This window comes from Myripristis murdjan, chromosome 22 (assembly GCF_902150065.1).
Source record: "Myripristis murdjan chromosome 22, fMyrMur1.1, whole genome shotgun sequence".
Taxonomy (NCBI): Eukaryota; Metazoa; Chordata; class Actinopteri; order Holocentriformes; family Holocentridae; genus Myripristis; species Myripristis murdjan.
Window position 1 is genome coordinate 17,299,815 of NC_044001.1, and position 15,234 is coordinate 17,315,048.

Below are 15,234 nucleotides of genomic sequence, written 5' to 3' on the forward strand. Positions count from 1 at the left end.
TACTTTGGATATCAAGTCTGTGTTGTGTGTTAAACTGGTTTTCACTTCTAGTAAGGAATGCAATCTGAATATTTGGCATTACTCACTATCAGCCCAGAGGGCAAATTATGACTGAGGTAAACATTACCTTCAGTGTTTCCTTTGGATATGGCTAAGCAGACATTGTTAACATATTGTACATGCCACACGAAAATAGGTTAGGAGAAATAATAACAACAAAAATAATAATCATAATAATAATAATACTGCATTTAAAACGTTAGATCTCTTGTGTCACAAATGGCTTGAATATCAAAATATAGTGCACGCACAAGGTGGGCTACAGGGGTAATGTGCAATAAAAAGAAAAATTTGTGTTTGCACAAATTGTTCAAGGTGCTTGCAGCTACCAGCCAATCGCGACGGTGTACTTTTTGTCCTAACAGTCCTCCGTCGTCGCACATAAAACATGGCGGCCGCCCTAGCGAGGAAGGTGCCCGGTGTGTATACATTTACAACTGTATATTTTCTCTCTCGCTATTCTTACATATTTACAAATGTGTCAGTGTTGACAGCTGTACCACAGTAAAATGGCATAGAAGTGAAGTCAGTGCGTGTGCGTGTGGCTGCCTTTATCTCGCTATCGATGTTAAAGCGCTCCAGCTAGCCAACAAGCTAGCTAGCGCCTGTCCTTTGCCGTAATGACGTTAGCCGTGTTGTTGAACAGCATGTTTCGTTAACCTTTTGGACTGTCAGCTCGCTGTACTCACGAATAACACGCTTAATATAGGCGGTGTGGGATTCCCCTGCCCTGTGAGCTGTGTCGCTATAACATGAGGCGTGGTGACTGTACTTGCACTTGTTAACCTAATGATATTAATGTCCTTGTGCTGCTCAGGGCTGCTGAGGCCGCTCGCTCTGTGCGCCAGGGCTGCACGGCTCTGCCCGCCCGCCTCCTTCAGCCGCCCCCCTCCGGTCCACACAGCTGCTGCCTGTCCGCCGGTCTGGGCCCCTCTGACGGCCAGACTGTGTCAGCCACCGCGGCAGAGCATCCTGCAGCGGTAAGGCCAGTCGGATCATGCAGGATTACACTGAGATACTGGAATGTGGTGACACTTTGTTTTGATTATGCAATGCTGATAATCATTTTTTTCAATAAGGTGTCAGTAAAAAGTCTCGTGGGCCTCAGATGATGACTCGTGGTAGTGTGAAAATTAGTCTGTACACACTCAGCGTTTAGGTTAAAGTTAGAAAAAGTGTCAGACTGGGTTTAGGGATTGAATTTGAGTCACAGTCTGTAGTGGTGCAGTAAAAGGGCATGTGGCACTTTGTTGAACATCTACATTTCATTAGTGTTACATGTAATAATGGGGAATAATTCCTCTTCCACCAACCAGTCCATTTTCCCTGTTCAGCTGGGTTTTTTGGGAGTTTTTTCTTGCCCACTATGAAGATGAAGTCAGGGGTTTGTCCTGTCTGTTGTAAACATGTGGGTATGTAAAGCCTGTTAAGACTTTAAACAGTGATACTGGGCTCTAAGTAAACCTGAACCTGAACTTGAGCTGATATAATCTTCATGATTAGGATCGATAAAATGACATTCTTTAAATAACACACACTGTGCCTGTCTTTTCTAATGTGTTTTGTTGCAGGGTGTCGGCGCTTATTCCCAGCATGACTCAGCAGACCACCAGAAACCTGACATATTACAGCGTGAAGAAGGGGAAGAGGAAATCGGTGCGAGCTGTGAAACAGAGGTTCTTGAGGCTGCATTGTGGCCTCTGGGTCAGACGCAAGGTACGAGGCTTTTACTGTTTAAGACTGTTTTGAGCAACTTCATGTGATGCCTTAAAGAGTCATGGAAAAGCTACATTTCATGCACAAACATGTGGCCATACATTGTTGCCAAACTGAAATGTAGCAGAGATTTGATGCTAGTCGTTTCTGGCTGTACACAGGCTGGATACAAGAAGAAACTGTGGAAGAAGCTGCCAGCCAGACGGAAGCGCCTGAGGGAGCATGTATTTTGTAACAAAACACAGTCTAAGCTTTTGGATAAAATGACAACTTCCTTCTGGAAAAGGAGGAATTGGTACCTCAATGATCCATACTTAAAGTACCACGATCGAGTCAATCTGAAGCCTTAATTGCTGATTAATGTACGGTATTTTGTTCTTGTTGGAATATAATGTATTAAAGTTGTATGTCTCTGAAGTGGTTTTGTTATACGTCACTTTGTTGAATTTGAAAGAACTTGAATTATCATCCTCAGTAAAAGCCTTCACACAACTTGTTAGTTTGTAAGTGACTTCACTGCCGGTTGTTTTATGCCAGTTTTTTGTTGAAGATGTTAAATGGGAGAGACATTGATAAACACAAGCTGTGTTGAAGTTTTGCTTCATATTTAATGACTGTATGTCAGTTCAACAACAGATGTACGTAACTGAATGTAAAGATAAATTGATAGCCATATACCATCATGTTGTCACATCACTCCTTTAGTCTTAATTCACAATCAAGTGGAAGTTTTAAGCATTTTGAGATTCTGGCCTGCCAGAACAAAAGTCTTCAGGATAGTAAAGTGGTATTTCCTCATCAATAAAGTGAAAGTGGCTAGCTGATCAGTGAGTAAGACATGTTCCTCCTACAGAAGTATGGGCAACTGAAAGAGGTGATTTAACATTTCCTGTCCTTCCAACAAAGCACTAGAAGACAAAGAAGAATTCAGTGTTTATCAGCAAGGCATCTGAAGAGGCCAAGAACCGCTTCGCACAAAACCACTTAAGAAAACCATTTTCATACAAACTAATAACATCATGCAATGATGAGTTTATCAATCTACTTACAAGTATACAAATCTGCTACTTAGCAACAACATCTTTGTTGTAGTATTTTGATTAATTTTGTTTTTATAATGGAAGGAAATCACTTCCAACACTAACACTGAAACCACTAATGCTGAAACACAGATTTCAGATCTTTATCACAGGCCAGAAATTTCCTGTTTGAATTTTTTTTTTTTTACCATTAACCTATTACAAGGACAATTCATGTGCATAACAAGTGTATCTACAACATCAGAGTGAAATGACGTGTAAACAGAACAATTGTACCTGAGGAGCTTTTCTTTCACACTTTAAAACCACTGTAAATGATTCAGTCAGTGACATTTTGTTGCTCGAATTCCAACCATCAATGACCACAGTGATACTTTGTGTGAAATCTTGCCAAGATCCAGGCTCAGTGAAGAAAGAACGGGATGAAATCCTACCAAGTCACAAGTGTATCACGTCGTGCTATTGACAAAACACTTTTCAAATCTTAACAGGCCCAAATATAACATTGTAAACCGGCAAACCAATACAGTTGCTCTCTTGTATTCAGAACAAAAAAATCATAAGAAGCAAGTAGAAGTTAAGAACCTTGGGTTTGGAGTTGCTCAGTTGACAGCAGAATATTACACAGTGATTACAAACATGGAAAAATAGCCATGTTCATATACATCTACTGAAGTGATGGACAGCTGAGCTGTGTGTGCCGCTACAACTGAAAGTGAGGCATTCCTAACACATTGGCCTTACACGGCAAAAGCAACCGAAATCTTGTGAATGAAGTCTATTGTGAAACTAGATAGAGCTGAACAGTAGATTGTCAAAACAGTCTGCTCCACGAGGAAAACAGTTTGTGGTAGCATTTCTTCATCTGTGATAAAAATGTTTTTGACTTGTCACACAAGTAGCTGTATCCTTACCACACAAGGAATACACAATAATGAGGTTAAATCACATTATAATATTCAGCTAGAATTTTTTTTATATTTAATTACAATTTTTGGCCATTTCCGAGTACTGAGGGCAGTCACTGTTGTTCTAACCATAGTGCAAAAGGTCTTCGAGGGAACATTGTGTTAGTAATACTGTGGAGATGTTTTATATTTTGATGCTTTTCTTATCTCTTTCTTTAAGGCTTTTACACTGAGGTACAGAATGGGATATTGTATGCCACTGTGGACTGATGTCTTCCATTAAAAAAGTAGTCTTACCACAATATGTTCTGAGATAATCACTGGACTGATCTCTTAATACCTTGTTACGATAATTCATCAGTGCAGATTCCATTGGCTCAGAGATCTTTCTACAAACCAAAGTAAGGAAGGGTTTAAAAAAAAAAAAAAACACCACACCTTTTCTTTTGATCCTTGGCTTGTAACACATTCTCAAACAGTGACCATGTCACTCACAATGCCAGCTGTAACATCCAGTGACAATACATTCTGTTTGGAAAAGAATGGGGGCTAATGACTGGGAAGACATGCATGCATCTGTCTCCCCGACCTGATATAAAAACAAATCAGTAAAATGATAAACACACAAACTGTACATAAATACAAAACATATTCGATAACCTGCAAACTCAAAATATCTGTCAGCATGGAACCCATTCACTCGTGAGTCCTATCTCAGTGTCACGAACCTCATGTTTGTTTTTATCATGAGCCACAAGCTGTATACCATATATAGAGCGGTCATAAGTCACTTTGGTTACACCTTATTCCAAAACAAGGCTGCTTTAAATATGTTGCTTTTGGCCAGACAGTGTTTTTTTCTATCTTCTTGTCTTTGCAGTGAAGGCAGCAGAAATAGTCTTGAGGACACAGTTTTCACATGGCTTCATTGTTTGAAGAAAGGGCACTCCTGGATCTTGTGAGAGGCCTTAAGACTCTAGGAGGAGGCTGCATACAGGAAGCGACCGATGGAGAAGAAAGGGAAAAGAGAGACTGTATTTAGCCAGCTAATAGACACCATTAATGCAGGGGAAAGCACACAGCATTCATACTATGCTCATTCATTCAGTTGCACATCTACATGCCAAACACATTGACATTAGATGTTTCGTTTATAAATGGATATCTTGGCACAGGGTACAGTCCTAGAATTTGATTTCTGTTTGTTCTAAGGACAGTTTTTTTTTTTTTTTTGATGTACTAGAACTCTTAATATGAATTTGACACTAAAAAGGTTATATCATTGGTGAAATGCAATGGAAAGCAATCTGTAATCCATTTGACCTATCCTTATTCCTGATTTCCATACATGTGACACATAACAATCAGACAGGAGGGGTCCAAATCAAAAGCACACATCCATTTGCACTAAGTTATCATTCCACTAAAATCGATGCATGATTCAGCCTCATCAGGTAGCAATCCAGTTAGCAGCCAGACAGGAAAACTCTCATGGTGAGAGTATTGGCCTGTGATGAATCATGTGGATACACAACAATTAGAAAAAAAAAAAAAAATTAGTGAATCAGTGAGTTAATCACCACTCTCAAGGGGCCGCTAGCATCAGGCAGCAGCTGAGCAGCCATGTTTACAAGGCAGTACCTCAGGAGCCCTCCTCTTAATCAGCCTGAGCTGTGGTGAGCTTGATGCTGTCTGCACCTCTCTCCCCACCTCCTCAGCTTGCTCTGGAGTTGGAGGACTAGGGGGCGGTGAAGGTGTGGAGGGTGGAGAGGACTGGGGTGTCAATGAGGGCGTAAGGGGTGTGGGCTCAGAAGGCAAAAGAGGCTGGGACAGCAACTCCTTGGTGTCCCAGTGGTCCAAGCCCAAAACCTCATATTCAGTCATGTCAACATCCTGCCCTGCACCGTGGAAAAGGACGGTGGGAGGAATGAACAACAGGCTTGCGTGTAGAAATCCTGCCTCTGGCCTCCTAAATTCAACATGGCAGCTGCATATTTTCATGTAATTAGTATAGGCTTGATCGCTGCACAGAATACAAAAACTACATGAGTGGGAATTGAAGGTTAGCCTGAACCATGAAAAGGTATTCTCTCCACAGCACAAACAAGTCTAACAAGCTGAGTCCTATCAAGGCTGCACTGTACCATTTTTTTCAGTATCTGCAGCATTATGTACACTCAAGTGAATTTCCATTTGAAAACTGACAGGAAAATGTCAAACCTTTGTTATAATGGTCAGTAAAAAAAAACAACAACAACTCAGTATTATGGTATGCTTTTGTTTCTGTGAACAGATAACCTCATCTAGTCGTTAATAAACAGCGGCTATATGGACAACATACTCACTACACGTAAAATATATTCAGAGGTGAAAAGTAACTGAGTGCATCTCCAGTGCTGTACTTACTGTAAGTCTAATTTTAAGGTACTGACACTTTACTTGAGTATTTCCATTTTGTAAAATTATATGCTTTGACACCTCTACATTTCAAATGGAAATATTGTCATTTTTACTGCACTACATTTATTTGATGGCTGTAGCTATAAAACATAACATTATTTCATGAGACATGAAATATTTTTAAAGTGTACTATTATAGTGTAGTCAAGAGTATAATACATATTCAGACCTACAACATTCCGTTTTTCCATTTCTGCTTCTGCTGCTTTCTGCTTTTACTTAAGTAAGGGATTTGGGTACTTTTTTCAACAGTTACTAATTTAACAGAGCTAATTACTCAATCACCAGGATTTCTTGATAAATACAAAAGTTAGGTATACTCCAGGTTCACAGATAAGTCTATCAAACGTACAATAGCTGTCTTGTCGACAATTAGTGCGTATGTAAGTAACTGAAGTTAAGGAAGCAAGGTGCAAAACATTTTTCCACACAAATTTCATGATGTTCAAGTGCCAACTTGATAAATCAAAGACCAATATTTGAAGCGCAAAAGGCATAACATGATTTTTTTTCCCTTTTCACATGGAATGAAGCTGTGGAAAACGACACAGGAAGGTTAAGCTGGCAGCCTTGCAGGGGCCTGACCTGCTCCAAACAGGAAGGCAGACCTGAGGTTAGGGGCGACTCAGGAAAGCAAAGGCACCGAACAATATCAGCAGGCTTATACAAGGTTGAACAGGAAGGCAGAAAAATGTATGATAATGTGTGTTACTCAAAAAGCTCAGACACTGTTATTATAATGCAGATGGTTTATGATTACGCTCAACCATTATAGCTAATATGCTTGGTGAGCCGTCAGTATTTTAACCCCTTTTATCAATGTGCAATGTGCCGTATTATCAAAGCAACACAACACACCCTGATATATTCTCAACAGCAGAGCTTTTTAAATTGTTTAAACTATGCCATGCCCTTGTATGCACATCAATCTCTATAGCAGCCTTTACTTCTGGATTGCTCAGTAGCAGGAGGCAGCGTGCCAGTGCAATACAGTGTTCTCACCCTTGCTGTAGCTCTCTGATTTGCTGCGCATCATAGTTCTGGTCCTTTGCTGTGCTGCTGCAGGCTGAGTGGTGACAGAGTCTGTGTTGGTGGGGTCAGACTGGTAGGAAGACAGATCCTGCATGCTGAAACTTCTCAGTCTGTCTGACAGGACTCCTTGTCCCTAAAATGGGAAATACAAGCCATTTATTTTAGCAGCTGCATCAGAAACAACAGCATGCATGACAGTTAGGCCATGGATGGTTATGACCTTTATACCTTTACATTCTTACATTTACTGTGTTAAAAATATCATCATTATGGTACTGGATCCTACTCATTCTCCACAAAGAGTGTAAGCTCCATTCAATAGGTCTTCTTTACTATGTGAATAGCCAAAAAAACACCCCATTCTGCCATCCGCCCAGGTCAGTACAAATCAAATATTCAGAGTCAGCAGCACCTTTGTCGCAGCCATGACTGCAGCTGTGGCTGCAACATTCAGTCCTTTCCTCCCAAAATGCACCAGGGTGTCATAGCTTTTGTCCTTCGCTTGGCAGATGTAGTCATCGATGTCCTGGCACAAGTGTAAAACAACAACAAACATAGATACTCTGATTTTTAGTGACTTAAAAAGTGGAAAGCCCATTATTTTATACACTATGTTATGCAACTGACTAATCATTATTTTAACTATCATTAATGTTTTTGCATGTGAAGACTATTTTGACATGCTAAATCTGACGGCAGAAGCTTTATCTCCCAAATGATACTGTGTCTGTGGATCTCCTCTGGACTCTCTGACGTGTTTCCTGAACCAAAAATAATGTAAAGAGGAAAGGGGACATGGGGAATACCATTACATTTCCTTTCTCCTGTCCAGCTGAAACATCATCAATGAGGAGTTTGCCAAAGCAAATGAACAGAAAGGCACCTTGGTCCCTAGAATAGCTGATTACATGTGAAACTGCAGTTCTAACTCCAAAAGGTAAACCAACACACACTAACTTACAGTCTAGGTTTAATATTTCCAGCTATGACCCTTTCCCTTGAACTACACCAGGGGAGGTAAAGGAAGACAAGATAGAGGCAGGACGTTTCACCTTCTCTTTTGAGGAAAGCGTGGGATGAACAAATTTCCTGTATAGCACACTGGAGCCTTTAGTGTATGGAGACAGTAACCACACCACAAAGGCTATCTTGAGCTCATAATAGAAAGGAACCCTGCGGTGGAGACATAACAACAAGAAGGAGCCATTACTTAAGCACCTAGATGGCTGATCACATGCTTTGTGTTTCCTATGTCATTGACCAGACTTTCAAAGGAAGATCAGCTGACTAACTGTATTATGCCATAACAAAGTTAGCCACTACTCTGATTAAAAAAAGAAAAAAGAGAAAGAAAGAAACTGGAGAGCAGCCCAAAAGGAATTATATTCCACTTACCAACAAAGAAACATATCTGTGAATACTTCCGCAGTGGTGAATATGGCAAATATTATCCAGTACATCATCCATTTCACCTGAAAACGGAATGGAACAGTGGAAGATCATTTACCCACACATAACACCTTGTAGAATTATGTAAACTATTGGTCAATCCTTAAATCACACCATTACTGAAAATAAAATGCTGTGTACAAGAATGATACTTACATATTCTCTCACATCTTTCGACTTCACAGCTTTATAGGATGAGTATGCAGGATATAGTGTACCAAAAACAAGTCTGGAAGACAAATAAATAGACCTATCAACGCTACATGAATAAATAAACACACACTGCAGAATCCAACACATATTTCCAAATAAAATACATCTAAATTACATTATTGGCATTCTTCATATACTGGATATATCTGTGGTTACAAGATCAAACTTTTTATACACGCTTTTATAGGCTACATGTGGTTTTCCCTATGTGTCAGTACATATAGACTAGGTATTTTGCCAGTGGGTCCTTAAAAATGTAAATGGAGAGAATGAAGATGATGTCAGAAGGTTTGATAGTGCAAAACAAGTTACATCAGAAAAACTGTAACAACCTCTATCTTATTCAGGACAAATCAATGTGTACGTAAAGCCGGGCGTTTACGCCCGACAGGCCTTACTTGGCTAAATCAGTAAACATGCGCAGGTGACAAACGTGTCGCCATAGGAGTTAAAATTAGCCCACAAACACTTTTTTTTTTCTTCGAAACGTCTATTCCAGTGTAGACACCTGTGCTGCTGAGTGTACAGTCGCGGATGGGTCCCTTCTGAGGTGCAACAGCCCGGCAACAGCTGTGAGAGTGACCTGATCAAATTACTGACCCACATAATGTTGCACCACGTCGGCCTGTAGATAACTCAGCTATTAGGAACACAAGGACGCTCAAAATAAATATACCAGGACTGGGTGAAGGTCCTCAATGTTTCTGTACAAGACTGGACATTTCCACATGGCAGGTTACATTAAAAGGTTTTGACTGGCCGGGGCTACTGCAACGAATTCCAAGACAAAACCATCCATGTAACAGGATATTGCAATCTAAATTTAATTGCCTCACTATTTTGAGGTTTGAGTGGGCTCTGCACCGACTGTAATGGCGCTGATTCATATTTCGTGCTGGTGGAAAAATGGCCAGCACAATCATAAAAGGGATCCCGATGTTTAATCTGGGGGTGAATTGCAAATGATATGGGCACTTTTGAGCACGAGCCCTAATATCATGACTAACACTTGCATTGTAACCTGAGAAGGATGACCCATCCCTTTTGTTTTCCCATACAGCACACAACACAGAATAGCCCCACTCTCGGCCGCTCCAGCTAATTCAGTCATCTCGCCAGTGAGTGAGATTCACGGTTTCTGGCAAATGCAAGACACCTATTATTTCAAAACCACAGCTCTGACTCAGATTGTCCCCTTATGAATAATACAGATAATTTGGCCAGTCACGTTACCTCTTTGTCTGGAATGAAAAGGACATTTGGTAAACAAAAAGAATGTCAAGCTACTGAATCCTGACAGTCCATTTAAAACACTGGGGATCTACAGGCCCAGCTATTGCATTCCTATTGAAGTGCTATCCTATAGAAACCGGAATGCATTACAGTCAAAAAACGATAGGCCAGCTCTCCCCCCTCTGCGCCCCCCTTCCCAATTCACCGCTGATTCTGCTTAGAAATAAACCCCAAACTGAGAGCTAGTACAGCGGGCTGTCCATGCACCTGATCAACGAGACACTCAAAGATCGCAATAACCTGGAAAGCACTGTTTTGTTATTACTGCACGGTAAAGAAGAGAATGCGTTAAAAAAAAAAATAAAAATAAGACTTACACCACAAGTCTAGAAATAATCCAGGAGACCATTGCGCTGGGAAGGCGACAGGACGCGCTGTCTGACCGCGGGGAGGAGTTTCTTCCAGATGACAGGCGCGTCAGGCGGCAGCGTCCACACGCACACAGGCAGCAACGTGATGTAGCTCAGGGTAAACACGGAGCGGCCTATAACCCTCGCCGATAGATGGCAGTGTTGCCTTACGTGGAAAACACAGGTTTTATAGAAACTGCTGACATATCCATCATGCAGGAGGTTAAAACTTCGCCTCCTCGATTTAAACCAGCGCGTCTTTACGTTATGAGGTTATATCAAAACAAGGCAGTGCCACGGAGTAGGTCAAGGGTAGTTGTGAATCAAAAGGTGGGGCAAATATAATTTCAATTCATGCCTTATAAATATACGTCAGACAAAACTACTATTTGTGCACTATTCTGAAAAAAATATGCGTTTTGCTTCCACCTCCTCTCTGGTGCAGGTGTAAAATATCCACTGGAGAACACCTGTGGAGAGCTGGATAAAAATGCTCAGGGGTAACAATTTGCCCGGCCTAGAGATTTCTCGACCTAAAAGCACCTGTACAGTTTTGTCCAGCCTCAACCCTACATTCCCCGGCCAGAGAACAGAGGCAGGGTTTTGTTACAGTGCAACAAAAGCAGCAGAGGGAGGGCTGTGGCTGGTAGGGATCTAATCCTTTTGTCCAATTTAAAACCAAGGGAAAAGCTTCAAAACAGAGCTGCCCTGAATGCCCCACCTCAGAGTGAGTGAATGGAATGCTTTCAAATTCTGCTCCTCCCTACAAAATAAATGAATTAATTAAGAAAGAACAAAATTCTGGCCATATATCTAACAGTGCAATTGTGCTTCCATAATGTCACAGGTAAAAGATAAACAGGTCAAATTAATCATTCACTTCTGTTTCACAGCCCTCCCTCCTGCCTGATTATCAGTGCAAGTTTCTAGATCGTAGATTGGTTACTGGTAGCTGTCCCAGTAGTTTAGTCCTTTGCTGCTCGTATCGTTTGGTTTCAGAGCTGCTGAGCGGACCAATTCAGCAGTCAGGAGGGTGTTTGTCTCAACAGCACCAGATTGTTGGTACAGTGGAGTTTCTGAACTGCTGAGTGAGCTGTTGCTGGCCAGCAGGTTCAGCTGTCGCCGCATCTTATTCCTGATGAGAATGAAGGTTTAAGTTAGTGTTAATTATGGTGCTGAGGGGCCAAATGTCGGTTAATGTGGCAGAGACCAGTTGTGAGAGTAGATGAAGAGGGTGCTGGGTCTGGGAAAGTTACAGTTCAGCCCTCTGGAGGTGCTTGGGGCTTAATTCGGTGACAGCTGGTGTGCATTTAAAAAGTCTCATAACATACTGTACCTGTGTTTCAGTTGATTCATATGTATGACTCCACCCTAGCTTATGGCACCACCAACAGAACAATAAGTCTGTTGCCTTGGCAGTCATCACCTTTGTTCTTAAAAGTTTATTTCCATATTTTCCCCACCCATATAGAAAAGTATACACACAATAATTCCACAATACACAAGTACTGCACTAACCAACCACTTAATTTTCCCTGTATCTTCCTAGAAAGTAGCAGAAGGAAATCACTGTGATGCCGAGTCAAACGCTAAACAGGCTGAATCTTACTGTACAAAACCGGTTAGTGCAGTGTGCGTGCATTTTTCTGACAAGCGTAGTTGTATACACATAAGACCACGTATGATACAGATACATTTTGACTGTACAGAAAATTAACTAACAAATGCAGAAACTCCACCCTTTACCCCTAGTGTTTCAGATAATGTAAACTAATTCAACGCAATAGCTGTTAAATGTTGCTTCAGAGATTTTAGTAGATTAGGACAAGTTCTGATGAGTCATCTAGACTGTGATTTGCACTTTTGCACTTGAACATTTATGTGCAGGGTGGGTCCTATTAACATTGGTTTCATCACTTGTTTGGAACAAAAACAAACAAACAAACAAAAAAAAAAACCCAAGTACCTCAATCACTGGTCCACACTTTGGGACAGAAGAATATGACTAAGAGCTGTGGGCACATCAGGCTTTCCATACTTACATAACATACAGCTGTGTTATGTTATACTTTGGATAATATCAGCACTTACCAAGACTTACGCCTGATAAAAAAAATAATAAAATAAAATAAAAACTATAACAAAAATCAAGGCAGCCTCTCATTGTGGCTGACAATTCAAACATTCTAAAAAGCTTTCTGAAATACAGACCTGTCTTAACACAAAGTTAACCCAAGTTGATTATGTGGCAAGATTATAATGAAGCACAGAGGACGCTCAGTACTGCAGACCTTACACCAACATTGTCCCTGTCCATGACTGTGAATGACTGAATTGGCTTTTGACTGGGGAGAAGCAGGCCACCTTAGCTCCTCAGAGCTGCCAATCTTGACTGCATCTCTTCGATGTCCTCCTCTGACTCATCCTCTGAAGCTGCAGTCGCTCCAGCCGGCTCCATTTCAGGCAGGGCGTCTGTGACTTTGCTGGGCGCTTTGCCAAGGGCACCTATCAAAGCAAATACAACCATGACATAGACATTCCAGCATAGGTAGTGTGTGAACAACAACCCTTGTAGAGATTCAATGAGCAGAAACAACAAATCAGAAATAAACCAGAATATCTACCAGTTCCAGTATAACTGGTAAAGATGATGTATAACTATCAATTTCTAGTCCTTGTGATAGTTTAAAAGTCTCTTCACCTGCTGTGATCTCAAAGAGGATCTTGTCAACCTCCTCCTCTGCTTCCTCTTCCATCTCCTCTCCATCTTCCATGCTTTCAAATGTGTCTTCTAGCATTTCCTCAATGATGCCAGCCTGACAAGTGAATTGATATAGCATACAAACTATTTGGCAAAAATGGAATTTAGCATACAATTTTTAATGTTCAGTTGGCATGTTTATTTTGGCTCTGAGAGAAACAACGGTAGCTGGTGATCTGGGACAATGGACATTAGCAGAAATGTTTTGTTTTGTTCTTGAATGTAAAGCCAACTTATGAGAAGCAGTGCTGACCTTCATCATCTCCTTTGATAATTCCCTCATGGTGGCCTGGATCTCTGGGATTTTGACGAGGCTCTGCATGGCTTTCATGACATCTGTGCTCTTCTGAAGGGCCCCAGCTACACGCAATACAGCTAGAAACACACAGGCACGGTCACTTTACCAGCACAGGAGAGAAAAAACATTAAGTTGTATGCCTCCTATTCTGAACTGAGACCCACTGGGGTGGAAACCCTGAAAACTAACTTCAGCATCAGCACAAAGTGGCCTAATAATGACAAAGCAAATTCAGTTGGAACGGAATAAAGCCATTCGCCCCAATGTAATGACCCAGTTGCTGTTTTTACACACTCACAGAGCTGATTTTTCATGCTGAGCAGCACAGAGTTCATTTGGGCCTTGGAGGCGTAAAGTTTACTGATAGCCCGTCTTGACTGAATCAGCTCCTTTGCAAGAATCACACACACATCCCTCTGGCCCTTTTTAGCAGCATCTTTGATGGATCTTTTGACTTTTTCCTCTTCCCTCTTGATGTCTGAGAAGCAAAAAAACATGGCATTACATTTTAACACACAAAACAAATATTAACAAGTACTATCATTATACATTATTGAATCCCTTTATACTGGTGATCTGCCTTCTCTTGTTTCCCCCCAAAAATATTCCATTGGAAGGACTGTTCACTCAATGTAAGAAAAATATAACATTTTAGCACAAACTATAATGATATATTGACAAACAGAAGGGTCGTTTTTGTTTACTTATAACTGTAAGAAATGTTAAAGTGTCATCTAGCATAAACATGGTGATTTCTAACAACTCACCTCGAATTTGTCTGTCAATCACCCTCATTTCCTTTCTGATTTTGAGAGACCATTCATTGATCTGAAATGACACACAATTGAAATTTATAATATTGATATACAAATTACGTTACTGTCAGGCTGGAATTGTACATTTTCAAATGGAAACTTTTCATAAGACTAATGAAGTGTATACTGGCCTTAGCTGGAGGTAACTAACTAAACTGGGGTTTGTTTACATCCGTGCGGCTGACAGGTTAACAGTTGGCTTCTGTTAGCATCTGTGCTAACTAGCTAACGCTGTCTGAGCAGTGGTTAACCTGGCTGATAGGTTGTTGAAACAGCGACACGTGTGTTGACAAAGCAAAGACAAACACATATGGTAAAAGTGATAACGCTGAAAGTTAATGTTAGTGAGCGTTTGTCTTGAGGACTGTCACTGTCTAGATGAGCTATGGAAGCTAACGTTAGCTAGCAGCAGCAACAGTTAGGACAAGCCAAGCGAGACTGACTCGGCTAGCTGGGCTAAGCGAGCTAACGGCGACACAGCTTTCCTCCGGAGAAAACCCAAACAAGAGGGTAAACCCGCAGCGACATTTCTGTCCCTCAACACCCCGCACTCACCAGGTCTTTCGGTGGTTTTTCGTGTGTCCTCCCGAATAACCCCATCGTAACTTCTGCGTTAAATGCCTGGCTAACGCTACCTAACTACTGAGCTTGTTCAGCGGGCACTTCCTGTTCCAGTTCTTTTTTTTTTTTTTTTCCTCGACACAGGCCCAGTGTGAGTGTGACTACACACACACACACACACACACACACACACACACACTGCATCACTCCTTTCCCCTTCCCTCTACTTGGACAAATATCTAATATTAATTATATATTAATAAATATCAAATATTTTA

At 41.1% G+C, this 15,234-nt stretch overlaps 3 protein-coding genes across 3 annotated transcripts; 1 reads left to right on the plus strand and 2 right to left on the minus strand.

Moving 5' to 3' along the window:
- The first annotated feature begins 398 nt into the window (after positions 1-398).
- mrpl35 (mitochondrial ribosomal protein L35) lies at positions 399-2,271 on the plus strand. Its single transcript, XM_030044921.1, has 4 exons — positions 399-479; positions 878-1,040; positions 1,632-1,776; positions 1,938-2,271. Exons 1-4 carry the CDS (start codon positions 449-451, stop codon positions 2,124-2,126), a joined length of 528 nt encoding a protein of 175 aa, XP_029900781.1. The 5' UTR covers positions 399-448; the 3' UTR covers positions 2,127-2,271.
- Positions 2,272-2,364: 93 nt separating this feature from the next.
- reep1 (receptor accessory protein 1) lies at positions 2,365-10,603 on the minus strand. The gene is made up of 8 exons (XM_030044922.1): positions 10,489-10,603; positions 8,822-8,894; positions 8,612-8,688; positions 8,269-8,389; positions 7,629-7,742; positions 7,187-7,349; positions 5,366-5,622; positions 2,365-4,711 (listed from the first exon to the last, which is right to left on the minus strand). Exons 1-8 carry the CDS (start codon positions 10,518-10,520, stop codon positions 4,640-4,642), a joined length of 909 nt encoding a protein of 302 aa, XP_029900782.1. The 5' UTR covers positions 10,521-10,603; the 3' UTR covers positions 2,365-4,639.
- Positions 10,604-11,948: 1,345 nt separating this feature from the next.
- On the minus strand, positions 11,949-15,085 carry chmp3 (charged multivesicular body protein 3). Its single transcript, XM_030045183.1, has 6 exons — positions 14,951-15,085; positions 14,348-14,408; positions 13,879-14,058; positions 13,536-13,657; positions 13,223-13,337; positions 11,949-13,026 (listed from the first exon to the last, which is right to left on the minus strand). Exons 1-6 carry the CDS (start codon positions 14,993-14,995, stop codon positions 12,887-12,889), a joined length of 663 nt encoding a protein of 220 aa, XP_029901043.1. The 5' UTR covers positions 14,996-15,085; the 3' UTR covers positions 11,949-12,886.
- Between the last annotated feature and the right edge of the window lie 149 nt (positions 15,086-15,234).